The sequence below is a fragment of the Notolepis coatsorum genome (assembly GCF_963971535.1).
Source record: "Notolepis coatsorum genome assembly, chromosome: 19".
In the NCBI taxonomy this organism is placed as follows: Eukaryota; Metazoa; Chordata; class Actinopteri; order Aulopiformes; family Paralepididae; genus Notolepis; species Notolepis coatsorum.
In genome coordinates this window covers 63,694,403-63,709,811 of record NC_140183.1, presented here as the reverse complement: position 1 = coordinate 63,709,811, position 15,409 = coordinate 63,694,403, and the positions used below count along the sequence as shown (strand labels likewise).

The following is a 15,409-nucleotide window of genomic DNA, read 5'->3' as shown; positions in this document are numbered from 1 at the left end:
TTGCAGGCCTATAGAGATAAGGCTTGAGGATTGCAGGCCTATAGAGGAAAAGGCTTGAGGATTGCAGGCCTATAGAGGAAAAGGCTTGAGGATTGCAGGCCTATTAGAGGAAACGGTTTGAGGATTGCAGGCCTATAGAGGAAAAGGCTTGAGGATTGCAGGCATATAGAGGAAAAGGCTTGAGGATTGCAGGCCTATTAGAGGAAATTGTTTGAGGATTGCAGGCCTATTAGAGGAAATTGTTTGAGGATTGCAGGCCTATAGAGATAAGGCTTGAGGATTGCAGGCCTATAGAGGAAAAGGCTAGAGGATTACAGGCCTATAGAGGAAAAGGCTAGAGGATTACAGGCCTATAGGGGGAAAGGCTTGAGGATTATTATTTAAACTCTAATATTTGAATCCTATGTTTGATTTATTGAGTTAATTTAAAGCATCTAAACTGTGTGTGTGTGTGTGTGTACAGTGTGTCCTCTCTGTAGCAGAGTTGTTGCGTGCGCATCCTGAGCCCGTATTCTATGATGTGTTTGTGGACCTCAGTGGAGGAGAGGATGACAGCAGACTTCTACCCCTTCCTACACTCATCCTCAACCAGCAATACAATGGAAGGTTCATCAACCAAGGTGGGGGGGTTGTTATTCCTGTGTAAATTAGGGCTAGATGGTCAACCAATAACGTGATTTATTCATTTATGAATTATTATGAGCCTTTTAGCAATATATAAGTGGCTGGTATACTCTTGCCTATTCTAGCACATTGAGGTTAACATAAGCAAACCACCAACCGTACTTGAAGTTAAATATATAACATTTACTTAAATACTAATTTAAGTTTAGGTCAATATTTACGTGTTTTTTAATGGCAATGCTTATTTGTCATACAGTCCTTTGAAAAAGCTACTGCGCGCTCACACAGACACACACAACAGAGCAGGAAGCGGACAGATCCGACCAGCATCGCTGGCTCCTCACAATGCCAACGCGAAAATGTACATTACAGATTAACTGCAGAGAAAATTCCCAATTTATCGTCCCGGTCGAGACTAATTGGAAGCAGAGTGCAACGCGTGCAAAGCTTGACCATATGTTTCTGTGTCTAATAAAAGTGGTGGCGATCTCAAAGCTCACATGGACACAGAAAAACATTACAAACAAAGCAGTGCGAGGCGAGAGTTTGATGGCAAAGTTGACCGAATTGATTGAAGTATGCAGCTATACAGAGAGAGAAAGAAAATAAACTATTTTGATGCCTCAAAATGATGTTTTGGTTTGATAAGATGCTTGTTATGATACAATCATTCTAAGGATTATGTGTGTAATAAATTAGTTTAGTACACTAATTGCGACAAATCTGAAACTGCATAGTGCACTTTTAAATTAGTATCTTTGTGAGGTTACTGTTTTATAATTTACATTACATTGAAAAGATACAAAGATATATTTTTTAAAGGGGAACTATCTTATAAATGGCCTTTTTCAGTGTTTAGCATTGTTTCCTAGCTATGTGGACTTATATTAATATGATCTATGTCTCTAATTCTCATATTGGTGCATTCTTCCAATTCTCCTCTCACAATATTCACCCTCACTGAACTGAGTCATCTGAAAATGTGCTGATTTGTGATGTCAGAAAGACACCGCTGCATGTTAATGTTCAGGCGGCGGCGGCACGGCGCAGTGGTTTAGGAGCCCAGGCTCAAAACGGCTCGAGATCTTGAGGTAGAAAAATGCTGTTTTTGAGGACTTGATTAGAAATACAAAACAATGATTAAAAAAATTTATATAATTACAGAGGTGTTCCATAAACTCACAGGAATTGTGTAAAAGTGCCCAAATAGTGAAAGAAATAGTAAAATAGTTCCCCTTTAAGCTGGATTTTCTAATACAGAAGAGGTATTATTTAGAACATTACTTCATATTTTTCTTGTTATTTATTTTGTCCAGTAAGACTTGAAAATATATATTATTTTGTCATAGGTTGATTTAGTTATGTTCTTGAGATTTGTCAGATAGATTACTTTAGGCATAATACAGCATGTTGAGTAACTTTGGTTATAGAGAGATATTATTTTGTTATATAAAATAATATAAACAATAATTTTATATCCATACAGAGGAGGCATACCTTAAATATATTATAATGATGAGGCATCTTTGAGTAAACTTTGAGTATCATTAAGTATCTTGAGGCTGAAGGCAGTGTCCTCTTTAAAAAAAATCACAATATGGTCACCCTTGAAGTCGCATTATAATTCACTTAATAAAATAATGACGAGTCAGCCTCCTAAAAAGACAAAAGTTAGTGACACGACTCACACCGCCACTGCCAAAGTAAGGACTTTGCTCTGTATCGTCAATCAATGGTCAAATAAATATTTGATTAAGGAATATAATATGCCTTTTTGTATTATTTCTCTGTATCAGCTAAATGTATATATTTTTATGTTAGACATTGAGGGAAATTAAGATTCTCAGATTTTTTACAAACCGCCGCTTATCAACTAACCGGTTAATTGGCAGGTGACGTATGTTGCTCAGTAGTTGCTGATGTCTGCTCAGGAGGTTTGAGTGTTTGCTCAGACCGAAAAAAAATTAGAGGTAACATTGCTTTCCACGGCTTTATACGTGATTCTGTCCACAACGCATGGATTCGAAACCCGTATTAACTCGTGGTCGGGCGGCAAAGTGTTAATATAGAGAGATGAAAACAATACGTTATTTATATTGATGTGATGTCGATTGATATGAATAGCGCGTTACGTTAATATAGAGAGATGAAAACAATATGTTATGTATATTGAAGTGATGCCGATTGATATGAATAACGCGTTACGTTAATATAGAGAGATGAAAACAATACGTTATTTATATTGATGTGATGTCGATTGATATGAATAGCGCGTTACGTTAATATAGAGAGATGAAAACAATACGAGGAAATGGGCTACGTTAATATAGAGCGATGAAAACAATACGAGGAAATGGGCTGTGGAACTGAAGGACTTGGGCTGTGGAACTGAAAGCTAGGCGCAACGCGATTGGGCGCTGAGAGAAGCATCAGTGGCCAATCAGGCCGCGCAAACCGAACGCGGAAGGACAACCACCTTGGGGAAAGTATTCACGCGTCCGGTCCCGGCGGTCCGTCCTCTTATATCTTCCGGGGGGAAACAAGTAACCACACCCCCAGCTAGACAGAGCGACGGTCGCCTCTGGTGTGGGGGGCCAATCGATTGTCGTTGAGCGACAGGCGATCGCATCGCCAGGCGACGTCGGTCGCCCGCCGTGTGCAGACCACTTAGGCACACCCTGAAACCAGTACAAATATGAAGCGGGTAATTACCCATTAAAACTAATAAACCTTTCATGGGGTTATTTACAATAATAATAATTCATTTAATTTATAAAGCACTTTTCATTGTGAAACAAAGGTATGCAGAGTTTCTTGTCCTCCTGATTAATGCAATGGTGTGTGTGTGTTGTGGTGATCTCATTCAAGGAGCACTACCGCGCGCGCGCACACACACACAGTTTGTTGTTTTTGTTCTATTAGTGATTTACACACTTTCTCAGTTGGTTCATTATAAAATATACAAACCTGAAAACAAACGCACTTAAATGTTAAATAAAAGGACCACAGTAATGAGGCAGGAGGAACATATTATTTTGCACTATAATGGTCAAATTGTTATTAAAAAATTTGCCCCAAAAAAATATTCTGTGCCCCTAGATTTCTCATTTAGGGGCAAGTGTGCCCCTAGTGAAAAAGCTTACCGTACAGCCCTGCTAATGTACAGTCTCCTCCCCATATGTATATAATCTCTGTTAGGATCTATGGGTAACAGTACTGTATATTTTCTCCCACCCACCCACCCCCTCCTAATGTACAGTCTCCTCCCCATCATATGTATAATCTCTGTTAGGATCTATGGGTAACAGTACTGTATATTTGCATATCGTATGTCACAAATGTAATTACTATATACCTGTAGTATGTCATGTATGTCACTATGAATTGAAAATGGGGGACCCTGATGTAAACAAGACGAACGTCTTTCTCTGGTCTGCATCCCCTTAACAATTGTGTGTATTGAGCTGTACTGTATTGTACCCATTCTGCAGTCTGTTAAATATTGATTGATTGATTGTTATTAACAGATTGCAGAATGGGTACAATACAGTACAGCTGTTAAGGGGATGCAGACCAGAGAATAACTGTACATTGGATTATCGACGAAACCGAAACAAGTAGGCTCCCTTAAAACGCTAACGCTATTAAAAAAATATATATATACAGTGGAGGTTAAAATAAGAATATGACTTGGCCTGAAAAAAAGTTCAGTCAGGAGATATTTTTTTTGCTTTAATCCCTGTCCTACAGAGAACATGAAGAACTGGTACCTGTCTCGCCGTGTGTTCCTGGTGGACACGCTGAGCGGCAGGGAGAAGAGTCTGAGCGCTCTGCCTAAAGTCATCCGCGTCGCCAGCAGCATCAACATACAGTGGGTTACACACTAACTATTCACAAAGATGAAATCAAATGTCAACCGTTATGCTGCTCTGTGACTGTTTTGCAGTGGTGGACGAAGTACACTGTTCCTTTACTTAAGTAAAAGTAGAAATACCCATATAAACGAGTACTCTGGTAGAAGTCCTCCATTCTAATTCTACTTAAGTATTTGCTATTGAATGTACTTAAATATCTAAAGTATGCATTCTACATGATGTTTGTGTATTCCAGTGCTTGGGAGCATTTAACCATAGATCCATTGACCTCTGATTAAAGTGGTGTGTGGTCCAGTTATGCTGCTATGATTATGGGTTATGTTTTTTTTTTTATCCACTTTTTCTCCTATTTTTCTCCCATTCCAATTTTCGTGATTCCAATTCTTCCCTCCCCTGTCTTGAACGTTGCTAGACTATGCCTCCCACTGGTCGGCTGTAGTGAGGATAGAAGCCTTGCATCACGTGTCCCCTCCGGTACACGAGGAGGCAGCCTGTCTCATCACCAGACAGCTCGAACTCTCAGTGGCGAGGAGTAACGCGTGGGAGGCTCACGCTGCCCCCGATACTTCCTGTTTCTGCTGTACAGGCGTCACCCAACCGACCTGTAGGAGTCGCTGTCCACAACGTCCAATCCCCAGCCACCAGCTTCCCCACCCTCTAACACTGCCAATTCTGTTAGTACGACGGCCGGCCAAGCCGGTTGTAAGAGCCAAAGCTATATATTTAGGTTATTGTATTATATGAATGTTTAATATTGATTGGATTTAGATAAGGTCATTGAACCGGTAGCAACGCAGAGAGCTGGGCTCGATACCAGCATATCCTGCGTTAGTTGCGAGCGCCTTGCCCACTGCGCCACTCAGCTGCCATAATTAAAGGTTATGTTAAAGTGGTGTGTGGTCCAGTTATGCTGCTCTGATTATGTCCTCTTGAAGTTGTCAGGCTTCAAATGTGAAAGTATCTTCATACATTTTGGGCCATGTTTTCTAAGCAAAATCTTTTTCTTCAAAGTAACTAGTAACTGATGGGTTCAGGTAAATGTAGTGGAGTAAAAAGTACAATATCTCCTTTGAAATGTAGTGGAGTAGAAGTATAAAGTTCCCTAAAATGGAAATACTAACGTGAAGTACAAGTAGCTCGAAAATGTACTTAAGTTACTTTCCACCGTTGCTCTTTTGTAAAGAAGTATTGTTAATTTGTGTGTGTGTGTAGGTTCCAGCTGGTACCGGGGACACAGAGGGGACAGGTGTTCCCTCCTTTGATGTCTGTCTCATACAAGGACGTTCTCATCACTGATCCCGACAAGCAAACTGTGTCTGTAAGTTAGCTTCCTTCTGGTTTTGCCTCTTTCTTTATCTCACCGTCTCTCTCTCTCTCTCTCTCTCTCTCTCTCTCTCTCTCTCTCTCTCTCACCCAAACACGTACACACAGAACTTACTTGTTCTAAGAATTTATAGCATTGACTATGACAACACAGGGCATTTGTTGTCGATCGCCAACATTTTATTATTTTCAAAATGTATCCTAGACTTCAGTGTTTTGTTGCTGCTTCACCTGAGCAACAGGGAGGCTTTACCGAAGTAACTGAACCTTTAGCACCTGTTGCTATAGGGATGGTTTGGGTCTTGGGTGCTGACAATAGGAACTTGAGTTAATGAATACACACCAGAAAGAAAACGACATCGCCCATGGGAATACAAACGAAAAGCAGGAAGCAGAATGCAGTGCTATCTGGCCCTAAGAGGCGGTATTCTTTTCCGTAGCCGCATTTTGCGGAGACACTCTCTGATTGGCCACTTCATGTGACATGTGCGCCCAATCGTGTGACGCCTGTTTCTACACCGGTTAAGCTTAGGCACTCTTTTGAAGTTGGTTAAGGTTAGAGTTTGTCTTAGAGCAGGGCGATAGAACACCAGCCCTGATTCCAAACTCTAACCTTAACCAACTTCGAAAGAGTCGCCTAAGCTTAACCAGTGATAAACTAGGCGTTAGGTCGTTTGCAGGCTGTTAGACCCGGAAATGGGCAAAGACACAGCTTGTCATGCGATTGGGCGCACATGTCAGTGGCCAATCGGAGCGCGTCAGTCAGTGGCCAATCAGAGAGCGTCTCTGCAAAATGCGGCTACGGAAAAAAATAACTCCCCTAAGAGACCACAGTGACTGACCCTAAACACAGAGCTACCATGACAAAGTACAGACTCTGTGAGCACAGCCTGGCCATGGAGACGGCTCCATGCAACACGTCACGGCTCGACAAAGAGGAGCGGCTCTGCTGGGAGGAAGACAGTCTGGAGACAACAGAAAGCACAAACCTCCAGCCAGTCCCAACAACAGGGTTCAAACGCAAGCATCCTCACTTCCACATCATGATAATGGTCAAATGGTAAAATAGAGTAGTAGTAGAGTATAGTCTGTAGAGCTTCAGTCCAGCAGTAGAGTCTGTAGAGCTGCAGTCCAGCAGTAGTATGTAGAGCTGCAGTAGAGTATGTCTTTACCCCACCCCCACACACATTCACACAATCACTCTGTTTCTCTCTCTCACACTTATTTTTTATTTTATTAGTACTATTATTATTTTTTCTCTCTTTTTTTTCCCCCTCCATATTGTCACTGACCATTTCTTTGTCAGTACAACCCTGTGTGCTTTGGCCATACTGTATTTCATTGTGGTCATTGAATTTGAATACTCCTTACTACTTGGTAAATTACATTACACTCAAGACTAGACTAGTCTAGACTCATCATCATACATTCTATTAGACTGTTCTCATTTCCTGTGTTCAGGTGTCCTTTGCTGTGGAGTATGAGATGGATCAGAATGAGGCTCGTATGAAGACTGATGTGAGTAGTGCGCTCTCTTTTAAACAGCTGGCGTACTGTAATATGAGAGAGAACTAGTGAGGAGGACTCATAACGTGTGTGTGTGTGTGTGTGTGTGTGTAGACTGCTCTAGGGGTGATGGGTGGTATAGCAGTACTCTACTCCTTGTTGAAGACAGTCAGCTGGAAGAGGAGGGTCGCCTCGCCTATCATTGACATGGAGGTAACCGTCCTGGGCTCTCAAACTTCTCTGTGTGTGTGTTCAGCCTTACAGCTTTCTGAGTCTCTCTCTCTCTCTCTCTCTCTCCCCCCTCCCTCAGACCGTGCGGAAGTTCCTGTTGTTCTATGCCGGCGATCTGGCCAATGTGTTCTTCGTCATCACCGTGGGAACAGGGCTGTACTGGCTGATCTTCTACAAGGTTGGCATGGGATTCACCTCTCTGCCCTCATCCATGCCTCCATATGAGCCCATGTTCTCACCTTTTTTTTTAACATCATTGACTATATTCACACGGTGGCCATTTTGTTCTTATGTCATGGAAAGAAATCCCAACCTGAGCAGGACATAAGAGCAAAATGGCCGCTGTGTGAATATGGTCCATGGTCTCTGGCCTCTGTTCCACTTCCTTCCCTCTCTGTGCTATGCCTCATTTATTTTTGACAACAATGTTGTTTGTTTGTTTGTTTTTTAACACTCTACTTTCTCTCTCTTGTCTGCTCTCTCTCTCTCAGACGTTCGAGGCAAGTCTCTCCTCTCTTTTAACTTTTTCCCGCCTTTCCCTCTCTGTACTCCAGCAGTGTTTTTTATGAAAGTGTAGATCTATATATACAATACTTGGCATAACTGTCAGCCACACGTATTTCTAAGCTCGTCTCATTTGCGTGTTTCAGGCCCAGCACTTTGTGTCCGTGCTGCTGCCGCTGCCCGGCCAGGAGGAGCGCTTCGTGACGTACATCGGCTGTGCCTTCGCGCTCAAGGTGAGACATGTCCGTGTTATTTACATGAAGGTACCTGCGGCTGAAGCCGCCTCCTCCTCTTTATTATTTTCCGCGTATCGGACCGACGACAACGGCGGCTTTGCCTCCTGCCCGTGTGGCAGAGAGGAGCCGGGCAGCGGTCTCCCCCCGCGGGGCTCTGCGCACAGTCCTGCCATCTGCCACTGAAGTCGAGCAGCTCCATTGCTTTGCCTCTTCACTAACTCTGGTGGAACCAAACTCATCAATTATGTTGTAGGCAGATCGTCATGATCAATATAGGTTCGGGGAGCTCATTTTGGTGTGTGCGTCTGTCTGTATATGTAGTATTTTCTATATAAAATAAGGTTTATATGCTTTTGTCCAGACGATACAGTTCCTCCACAAGCTCGTCCTGCAGTTGTCAGTTGATATATTCCTCATCGACTGGGAGAGACCGAGAAGCAAAGGCAGCAGAACTGTCCAGGGTAAACACATTCACCCCTCTCTCTCTCACACTCAGGACTGTCCAGGGTAAACTCATTCACCCCTCTCTCTCTCACACTCAGGACTGTCCAGGGTAAACTCATTCACCCCTCTCTCTCTCACACTCAGAACTGTCCATGGTAAACTCATTCACCCCTCTCTCTCTCACACTCAGAACTGTCCAGGGTAAACTCATTCACCCCTCTCTCTCACACTCAGAACTGTCCAGGGTAAACTCATTCACCCCTCTCTCTCTCACACTCAGAACTGTCCAGGGTAAACTCATTCACCCCTCTCTCTCACACTCAGAACTGTCCAGGGTAAACTCATTCACCCCTCTCTCTCTCACACTCAGAACTGTCCAGGGTAAACTCATTCACCCCTCTCTCTCTCACACTCAGAACTGTCCAGGGTAAACTCATTCACCCCTCTCTCTCACACTCAGAACTGTCCAGGGTAAACACATTCACCACTCTCTCTCTCACCCAGCCTTTTAGGAGGAATCCATTATGTTATACTTGTACAAAGCTCCATTATCTCATTTTTGGGAAGACAATGTGACTAGAAATAAGTGGTTTTTGACTTTCCATAAGTTCACATTTCTAACCTGAAATGTGACAGTTCGGCTGTCTAGTATTGAATGAGACATGAGCTGTTGTTGTTGTTGTTTATCAGCCAACGGGGAGGTGAAACGTGAGCAGTCTCCTGTCAGCATCTGGAGGACCTACTTTGTGGCCAACGAGTGGAACGAGATCCAGACCATCAGGAAGATCAGCCCCACCTTCCAGATCATGGCTGTCCTTTTCCTCCTGGAGGTGCCCAGTCTACAGACACACATACACACACAGACCGACACACAGACACACACAGACATGCACACACGCACAGAGACACACACAGACACGCACACACGCAGACACACACACACACAGACACACACACACGCACACACACACACACCAGATGTAGGGGTTACAGAATAAAACAACAGACAGCCGAGTTGTGTTTCCCAAAATAATAATTTATTTTTATTTTCAAATCAAACAAAACATTTCACTGTTCTCCTTTACTCTCACTGACTTCAACGTATACTCTGACTGTCTGTCGGGCGGCTTCTCCGCTCACCGGTCTGTCTCCTCGCCCCCGATATGAGAGCGTGAGCGTGTGTCCTTGGCTCCTATTTGGTCACTCGCCTCAACACGCGCATCGCATCGTGATTGGCTAGCTGGTCTTGATGGCCTTCTAGCTGCAGGTGTGCCTGGAAGTGGACACTCAAATATGGGCAGAGCCTAGCCATTGGGCCGTTACTTAGCGGCCTTCAATCACCAAGCCCAGTGCTGGCTTGGGGTTGCCACAACAGACACACACGCACACATCAAACAGAAATATTTTTGTCTACTGACCACAGTGCTGCCTAGCGTGGATTCAATTTAATTTATTAACCCATCCCAAACAAAGAGGTTTCATTCCAAACTTAAGAAGTACACAATCAGACAAACAAAATGTGTCCGAGGGAAGCAACAGTTGCGATGGTCTCTCTAACTACACACCCTCAAGACCCCTACGCTCTGCCGCCTCAGACCCACTCCTATCCGAGCTCCGGGGGTGTCGTCAAAGAGAAGCCGGCTATTCTCGGTCCTCGCTCCACAATGGTGGAACGAACTGCCCACCACGGTCAGGACAGACGGAAATCACCCAATTATCTGTTGTCGACTAAAAACACACTTCTTCAATCAATATCTGAAATGAAGAATATGGAATAAATAAATAAATTTATTAAATTAAATTAAAATAATAAAAAACGACTAACCTTCATACTGTCTTTTACTATTATGCACTCTGCAACTAAGGAATCTACCTTGCCTATATTACTACGTACTATGCTAACATGTCTATACTACTATGCACTCAAGTTCGACACGGTTTGACGAACAATGTTACTGACCCTTAGCTGCCAGAGTTGTACCCTTCCTGCTGACTTGTTGTACAGAACTTGTAAGTCGCTTTGGATAAAAGCGTCAGCTAAATCACTAAATGTAAAATGTAAATGTAAGAAAAGAGGTCGGGATTTGAGATTTACAGATTTTGACAAGCTCCAGCCAAAACGTCAGAGCATGCACTTGGCCGTTGCCTAGCAGCACTGAATCTCAAGTCCTGACTGTGCCGCTTCTCCGTCTTTCGTCCTAACCTCTTGTCTCTTGTTACTGTGTCTTTTCTTCCGTTCCCCTTCATGTCACTGACTTGTCTCCACTCTCCACCATATGGTCCAGGTGGTGGGCTTCTCCAGCCTGGCCCTGAGGGACCCCTGGTCTGAACTAGAGCGCCCCCCTCAGGCGTACATCCCTCCCTACAGCCTGATCCTGCGCTACGGCCTGGCAGCCACACTCTGGCTCTGCATCGGACTTCTGCAGGTACAACTACCGTAAGGTTGTAGTAGTCGTTACTCTGCCTGTTGAAGCTGCCAGATTGTTTCGGGAATATAAGTGTATATATACGTGTGGAGTATATTCATCCTGAAAGAGTTTGATTTGTAGATGGAAAATAAGATTTAAAAAATATATATTATTAAGATAATAATAATAATAATAATAATAATAATAATAATAATAATAATAATAATAATAATAATAATAATAATAATAATAATAATAATAATAATAATAATAATAATAATAATAATAATAGATTCTATTTGTAATGCGCTTTACAGTTGCGGGGCAAATCTCAAAGTGCTACAGTTAAAAGAACTAGCAAGAATAAAGGAAAGAGAATATAAAAATAGGCAAGACTAAACATAGAATAACATAGAGAAACATAGAATAAATAAAACTGATAAAAGAAATTGGTAAAAGAACATAAAATGTGTGGAGCTAAAAATTTGATAGAAAGTCAACAGAAGGCTCTACTAAAAAGGTGAGTTTTGAGGCCTTTCTTGAAAGCATCCACAGTCTGTGGTGCTCTCAGGTAGTCAGGGAGAGCATTCCACAGACTGGGAGTGGAAGAGCAAAAAGCCTGATCTCCCATAGTGCAGAGATTGGTCCTTGGGCGCTGGAGGAGGTTTGCCTGGCCAGAGCGGAGATGTCGAGAGGAGGAGTGAGGGGTGATGAGTTCTTTGAGGTATAGGTGGGGGGGGGGGGGCGTTTTCGTAGAAGCATGGTGGGTGAGCAGGAAGACTTTGAACTCAATCCTGAGTGAGACAGGGAGCCAGTGAAGGGACTTGAGGATGGGAGTGTTGTGGTGGTATTTCCGCACTCATCAGGATCCTAGCAGCGCTGTTTTGGATACATTGTAGCCTTTGGATGTTCTTGCTAGGGATCCCGATTAGGAGTGCGTTGCAGTAATCCAGCCTGGAGGAAACAAAGGCGTGGATGAGCTTTTCGGCATCGGACAGTGAGTGAGGGGCGAAGTTTGGCGATGTTCCTAAGGTGGTAGAAAGAGTTTTTGTATAATTGATTTATGTGCGCCTCAAAGGTCAGGTGAGGGTCCATTTTTACCCCTAGGTTGGTGATTGTTGGTGACAGGGTGATGTTTTGGCCGGAAAAGGTGATGGTGGTGATGGTGGATGAGCGAACCTGGTGTGGGGTGCCAATAATAATGGCTTCAGTTTTAGAACTGTTTAACTGTAAGAAGTTGTGCTTCATCCACGCCTTGGTCTCCTCAAGGCAGGTGGTCAGAGTGGAAGATGGCAGAACTGTGGATGGGGTAGGGTTTATCTTTAGGTAGAGTTGGGTGTCATCAGCGTAGCAGTGGAATGATATTCCATGCCGGCTGATGACAGAGCCAAGGGGGAGCATGTAGAGGGTGAATAGGGTGGGGCTGAGGACTGATCCTTGTGGGACACCACAGGTGACATGATGGGTGTCAGACCTTGCCTCTCCCAAGGAGACATACTCCGTTCTTCCGGTGAGGTAAGATCTGAACCAATCAAGGACAGAGTCTGAAAGTCTGATGGTGGATTGAAGCCGGTGAAGGAGGATGTCATGATCGACGGTGTCGAAAGCTGCTGTGAGGTCAAGGAGGATGAGGAGGGAAGGAGAGCCAGCGTCAGCCGTCAGCAGCAGGTCGTTGGTGACCCTGACCAGGGCAGTTTCGGTGCTGTGGCCGGAGCGGAAACCTGACTGGAACTTCTCGAGAAGTTGGTTCGAGTTTAGGTGGTCCTGAAGCTGAGCGGCAACTACCTTCTCCAGCACCTTGGACAGGAATGGGAGGTTGGATATAGGTCTGTAGTTGGCCAAGATTTCCGGGTCTAGGGAGGGTTTTTTAATTTGTGGTTTTATGACCGCAGTTTTAAGGGCAGAGGGGACATGGCCGGCCTGGAGAGAGTGGTTTATGACCTTGGTGATGAGAGGGCTCATAGCGACAATATTGTATTTCACCAGGGCTGAGGGAAAGGGGTCCAGGATACAAGTGGAAGGCTTCATTTTCCTGACTATTTTTTCAACTTCTCGCTGTGTGATGATTGAAAAGCAGCAGAGAGGTTGAGTAGTCGCCGGCTGTGGTTCAACTGTTTGGACTGGAGGGGCTAGAGAGGAGGGAGCGGATGGTGTCAACTTTGGTCCTGAAGAAGGTGGCAAAGTTGCTACACTGTTCCTCAGAAGAGTCAGAGTGAGGTGATATTTGGGGTTTGAGGAGGTGGTTGATGGTGGAGAATAGTTGCTTGGAGTTTCCAGGACTGTCATTTATGATGGAGGAGTAGTACTGGGACCGTGCCAGATGTAGTACTGGGACTGTGCCACCTAGTGCTTGCAATGTTCATAGAGCTACAAGGTTGCAGAGAGGGAGCGCTCTGATGACGTCGTAGCACTGCGACAGTGGGGATCGACTGACCAAGCCGTGGGACTCCATGCTGCTGTTGCTGCGTGTAAACAACTTTCCTCTGGGAACTCCTGTGGATGTACCGGGGCCGGAGAAGGAGTTTCAGTTGTTTGATGGTTGGAAGGCAGGTTGGAATATTTGTGCAGTTGAGTCTCAGCAGCTGCAAGATGGAATACTGCCGCATGCCGACGGAGGAAGATCCGATCATGATGCTAGCTTCTAGCCATGAAGCACTCATACGGGGGTGGAAAGCTGTGGCAGCCTGGCAGGTGATTGATGATGCTGCTTGAATTCGGCGAGAACACCAGGACGATGGTCTGTGTAGAAAAAAGAAGCACACCGGCAGGTAGGCAAACCACTCTGTGACCAGACAAACAAATAGTTTAACAGGTTCCAGAGGGGGGCTAAAAAGCTAAAAGCTAAAAATAGCTGGCTCCACAGGCTAAGCAGTAGGAGTTAAAAAAGTGGCCAAGATAGGTTTAAAAACGACAATAAACAATTAATATTAAAACTCGACCGACAGGGAGAAGCGGCAACAAGCAGCGCCAGCATCCTCTCCCTCCTTCTGTGTATTCCATGCAAGGCCTCTATTGTTAGTGTCTATATTGGTCTAGTACATGTTGATACATTCTGAAGAAATGGTTCAAGGAATGAAACATACTATGTTGTCAGAGTCATACAGGTATTATTATTATTATTATTATTATTATTATTATTATAAGATATTCCTTTATTGAGAAATTAGGAAATTCAGGCATCATAGCAGGATGGGGTACAGATATGGGCAGGGTAATAGTAGAAAGACATAAATATAGGCAATACAACTATAGTAAAGATAAAGAATAAGCAGTGTAAACAATATTAACTCTGAATATAAGAATAGGAGCAAGTAAGCAGTCTAATCAAAGGTGCAGATTAGGGTCTGTGTGCCCTATCAGTTATATTGTGCATTACAATAAATATGGGCAATAAACACTTGAATATATACTATAAGTAAAGTATACAGAGGTGCAGTATACACAAAGTACCCTAACTGGCATGATATACGTTATACATTATAGTCCGTGCAATTTAGGTGATCAGAGGCAGACACACTTAGTGATCAGACATTCCTAGTTCTTGAGTATTATTATTATTATTATTTATTTTACTTTCAGATTATACAGTAGGTCTGTTTTACTCCTTTATAGCCATAAAATACAAGAAATGCTATTTTAATTATAATTATTATAACTAAACTATTGTCTAATGATGGTCCTTGTGTGAAAATATTTCTTCATTTGGTGGTGGGGCTAACCATTTGTTTACGTTTTGATCACGGATTGTGTCAGAGACCCCACTGCCCTTTCACCACCTAGTCTGGTTAAAGAGCTGAAGGCCCGTTCAAAACCGCCAGTGTTTATTTTCACAGGTGATATTCTTCACTGTGTTCTATGAGCGCTTCGTGGAGGATAAGATCCGTCAGTTTGTGGACCTCTGCTCCATCAGTAATGTAAGTTGACCTCTGCTGTTTGTGTTGGTATCTGTACATAATGTACGCACATCCCAAAGGGCGTTTCAGAGTTAACTTTAGTTTTAACACTAGATTTTCATCAGGTTTCAAAACGTTATACGGGGGGGGGGGACAGGCGAGCCCCAAGGGGCCTATTTAAATAGGCTCTCATTGAGGATGGACACAGCTAATGGAATAAAGGATTTCCTGTAGCTGTTCTTCCTTGCCATAGGGACTTTCAGTGTGGCAGCAGCTGACATGCTGGGTGGAGAGGGTGGGTGGCATCATTGTAGGTCTGAATCACCTTTTTGTTTGTAGATTGAAAAAACAAGTCCTGGAGTTGG

General features: G+C 43.6%; 1 protein-coding gene across 1 annotated transcript in view; it reads left to right on the top strand.

Annotated features, from left to right (window-relative positions):
* Positions 1 to 15,409, top strand: part of tmem67 (transmembrane protein 67) — a gene marked incomplete at its 5' end in the record, with an annotated part of 58,868 nt that overhangs the window by 26,726 nt on the left and 16,733 nt on the right. Inside the window, 11 exons of the mRNA XM_084336678.1 lie at positions 464 to 620; positions 4,375 to 4,495; positions 5,712 to 5,817; positions 7,284 to 7,340; positions 7,443 to 7,541; positions 7,639 to 7,737; positions 8,210 to 8,296; positions 8,661 to 8,760; positions 9,434 to 9,573; positions 11,029 to 11,169; positions 14,985 to 15,065. Coding sequence (XP_084192804.1) covers positions 464 to 620; positions 4,375 to 4,495; positions 5,712 to 5,817; positions 7,284 to 7,340; positions 7,443 to 7,541; positions 7,639 to 7,737; positions 8,210 to 8,296; positions 8,661 to 8,760; positions 9,434 to 9,573; positions 11,029 to 11,169; positions 14,985 to 15,065 — 1,188 coding nt within the window. The remainder of the gene's footprint in view (positions 1 to 463; positions 621 to 4,374; positions 4,496 to 5,711; positions 5,818 to 7,283; positions 7,341 to 7,442; positions 7,542 to 7,638; positions 7,738 to 8,209; positions 8,297 to 8,660; positions 8,761 to 9,433; positions 9,574 to 11,028; positions 11,170 to 14,984; positions 15,066 to 15,409) is intronic.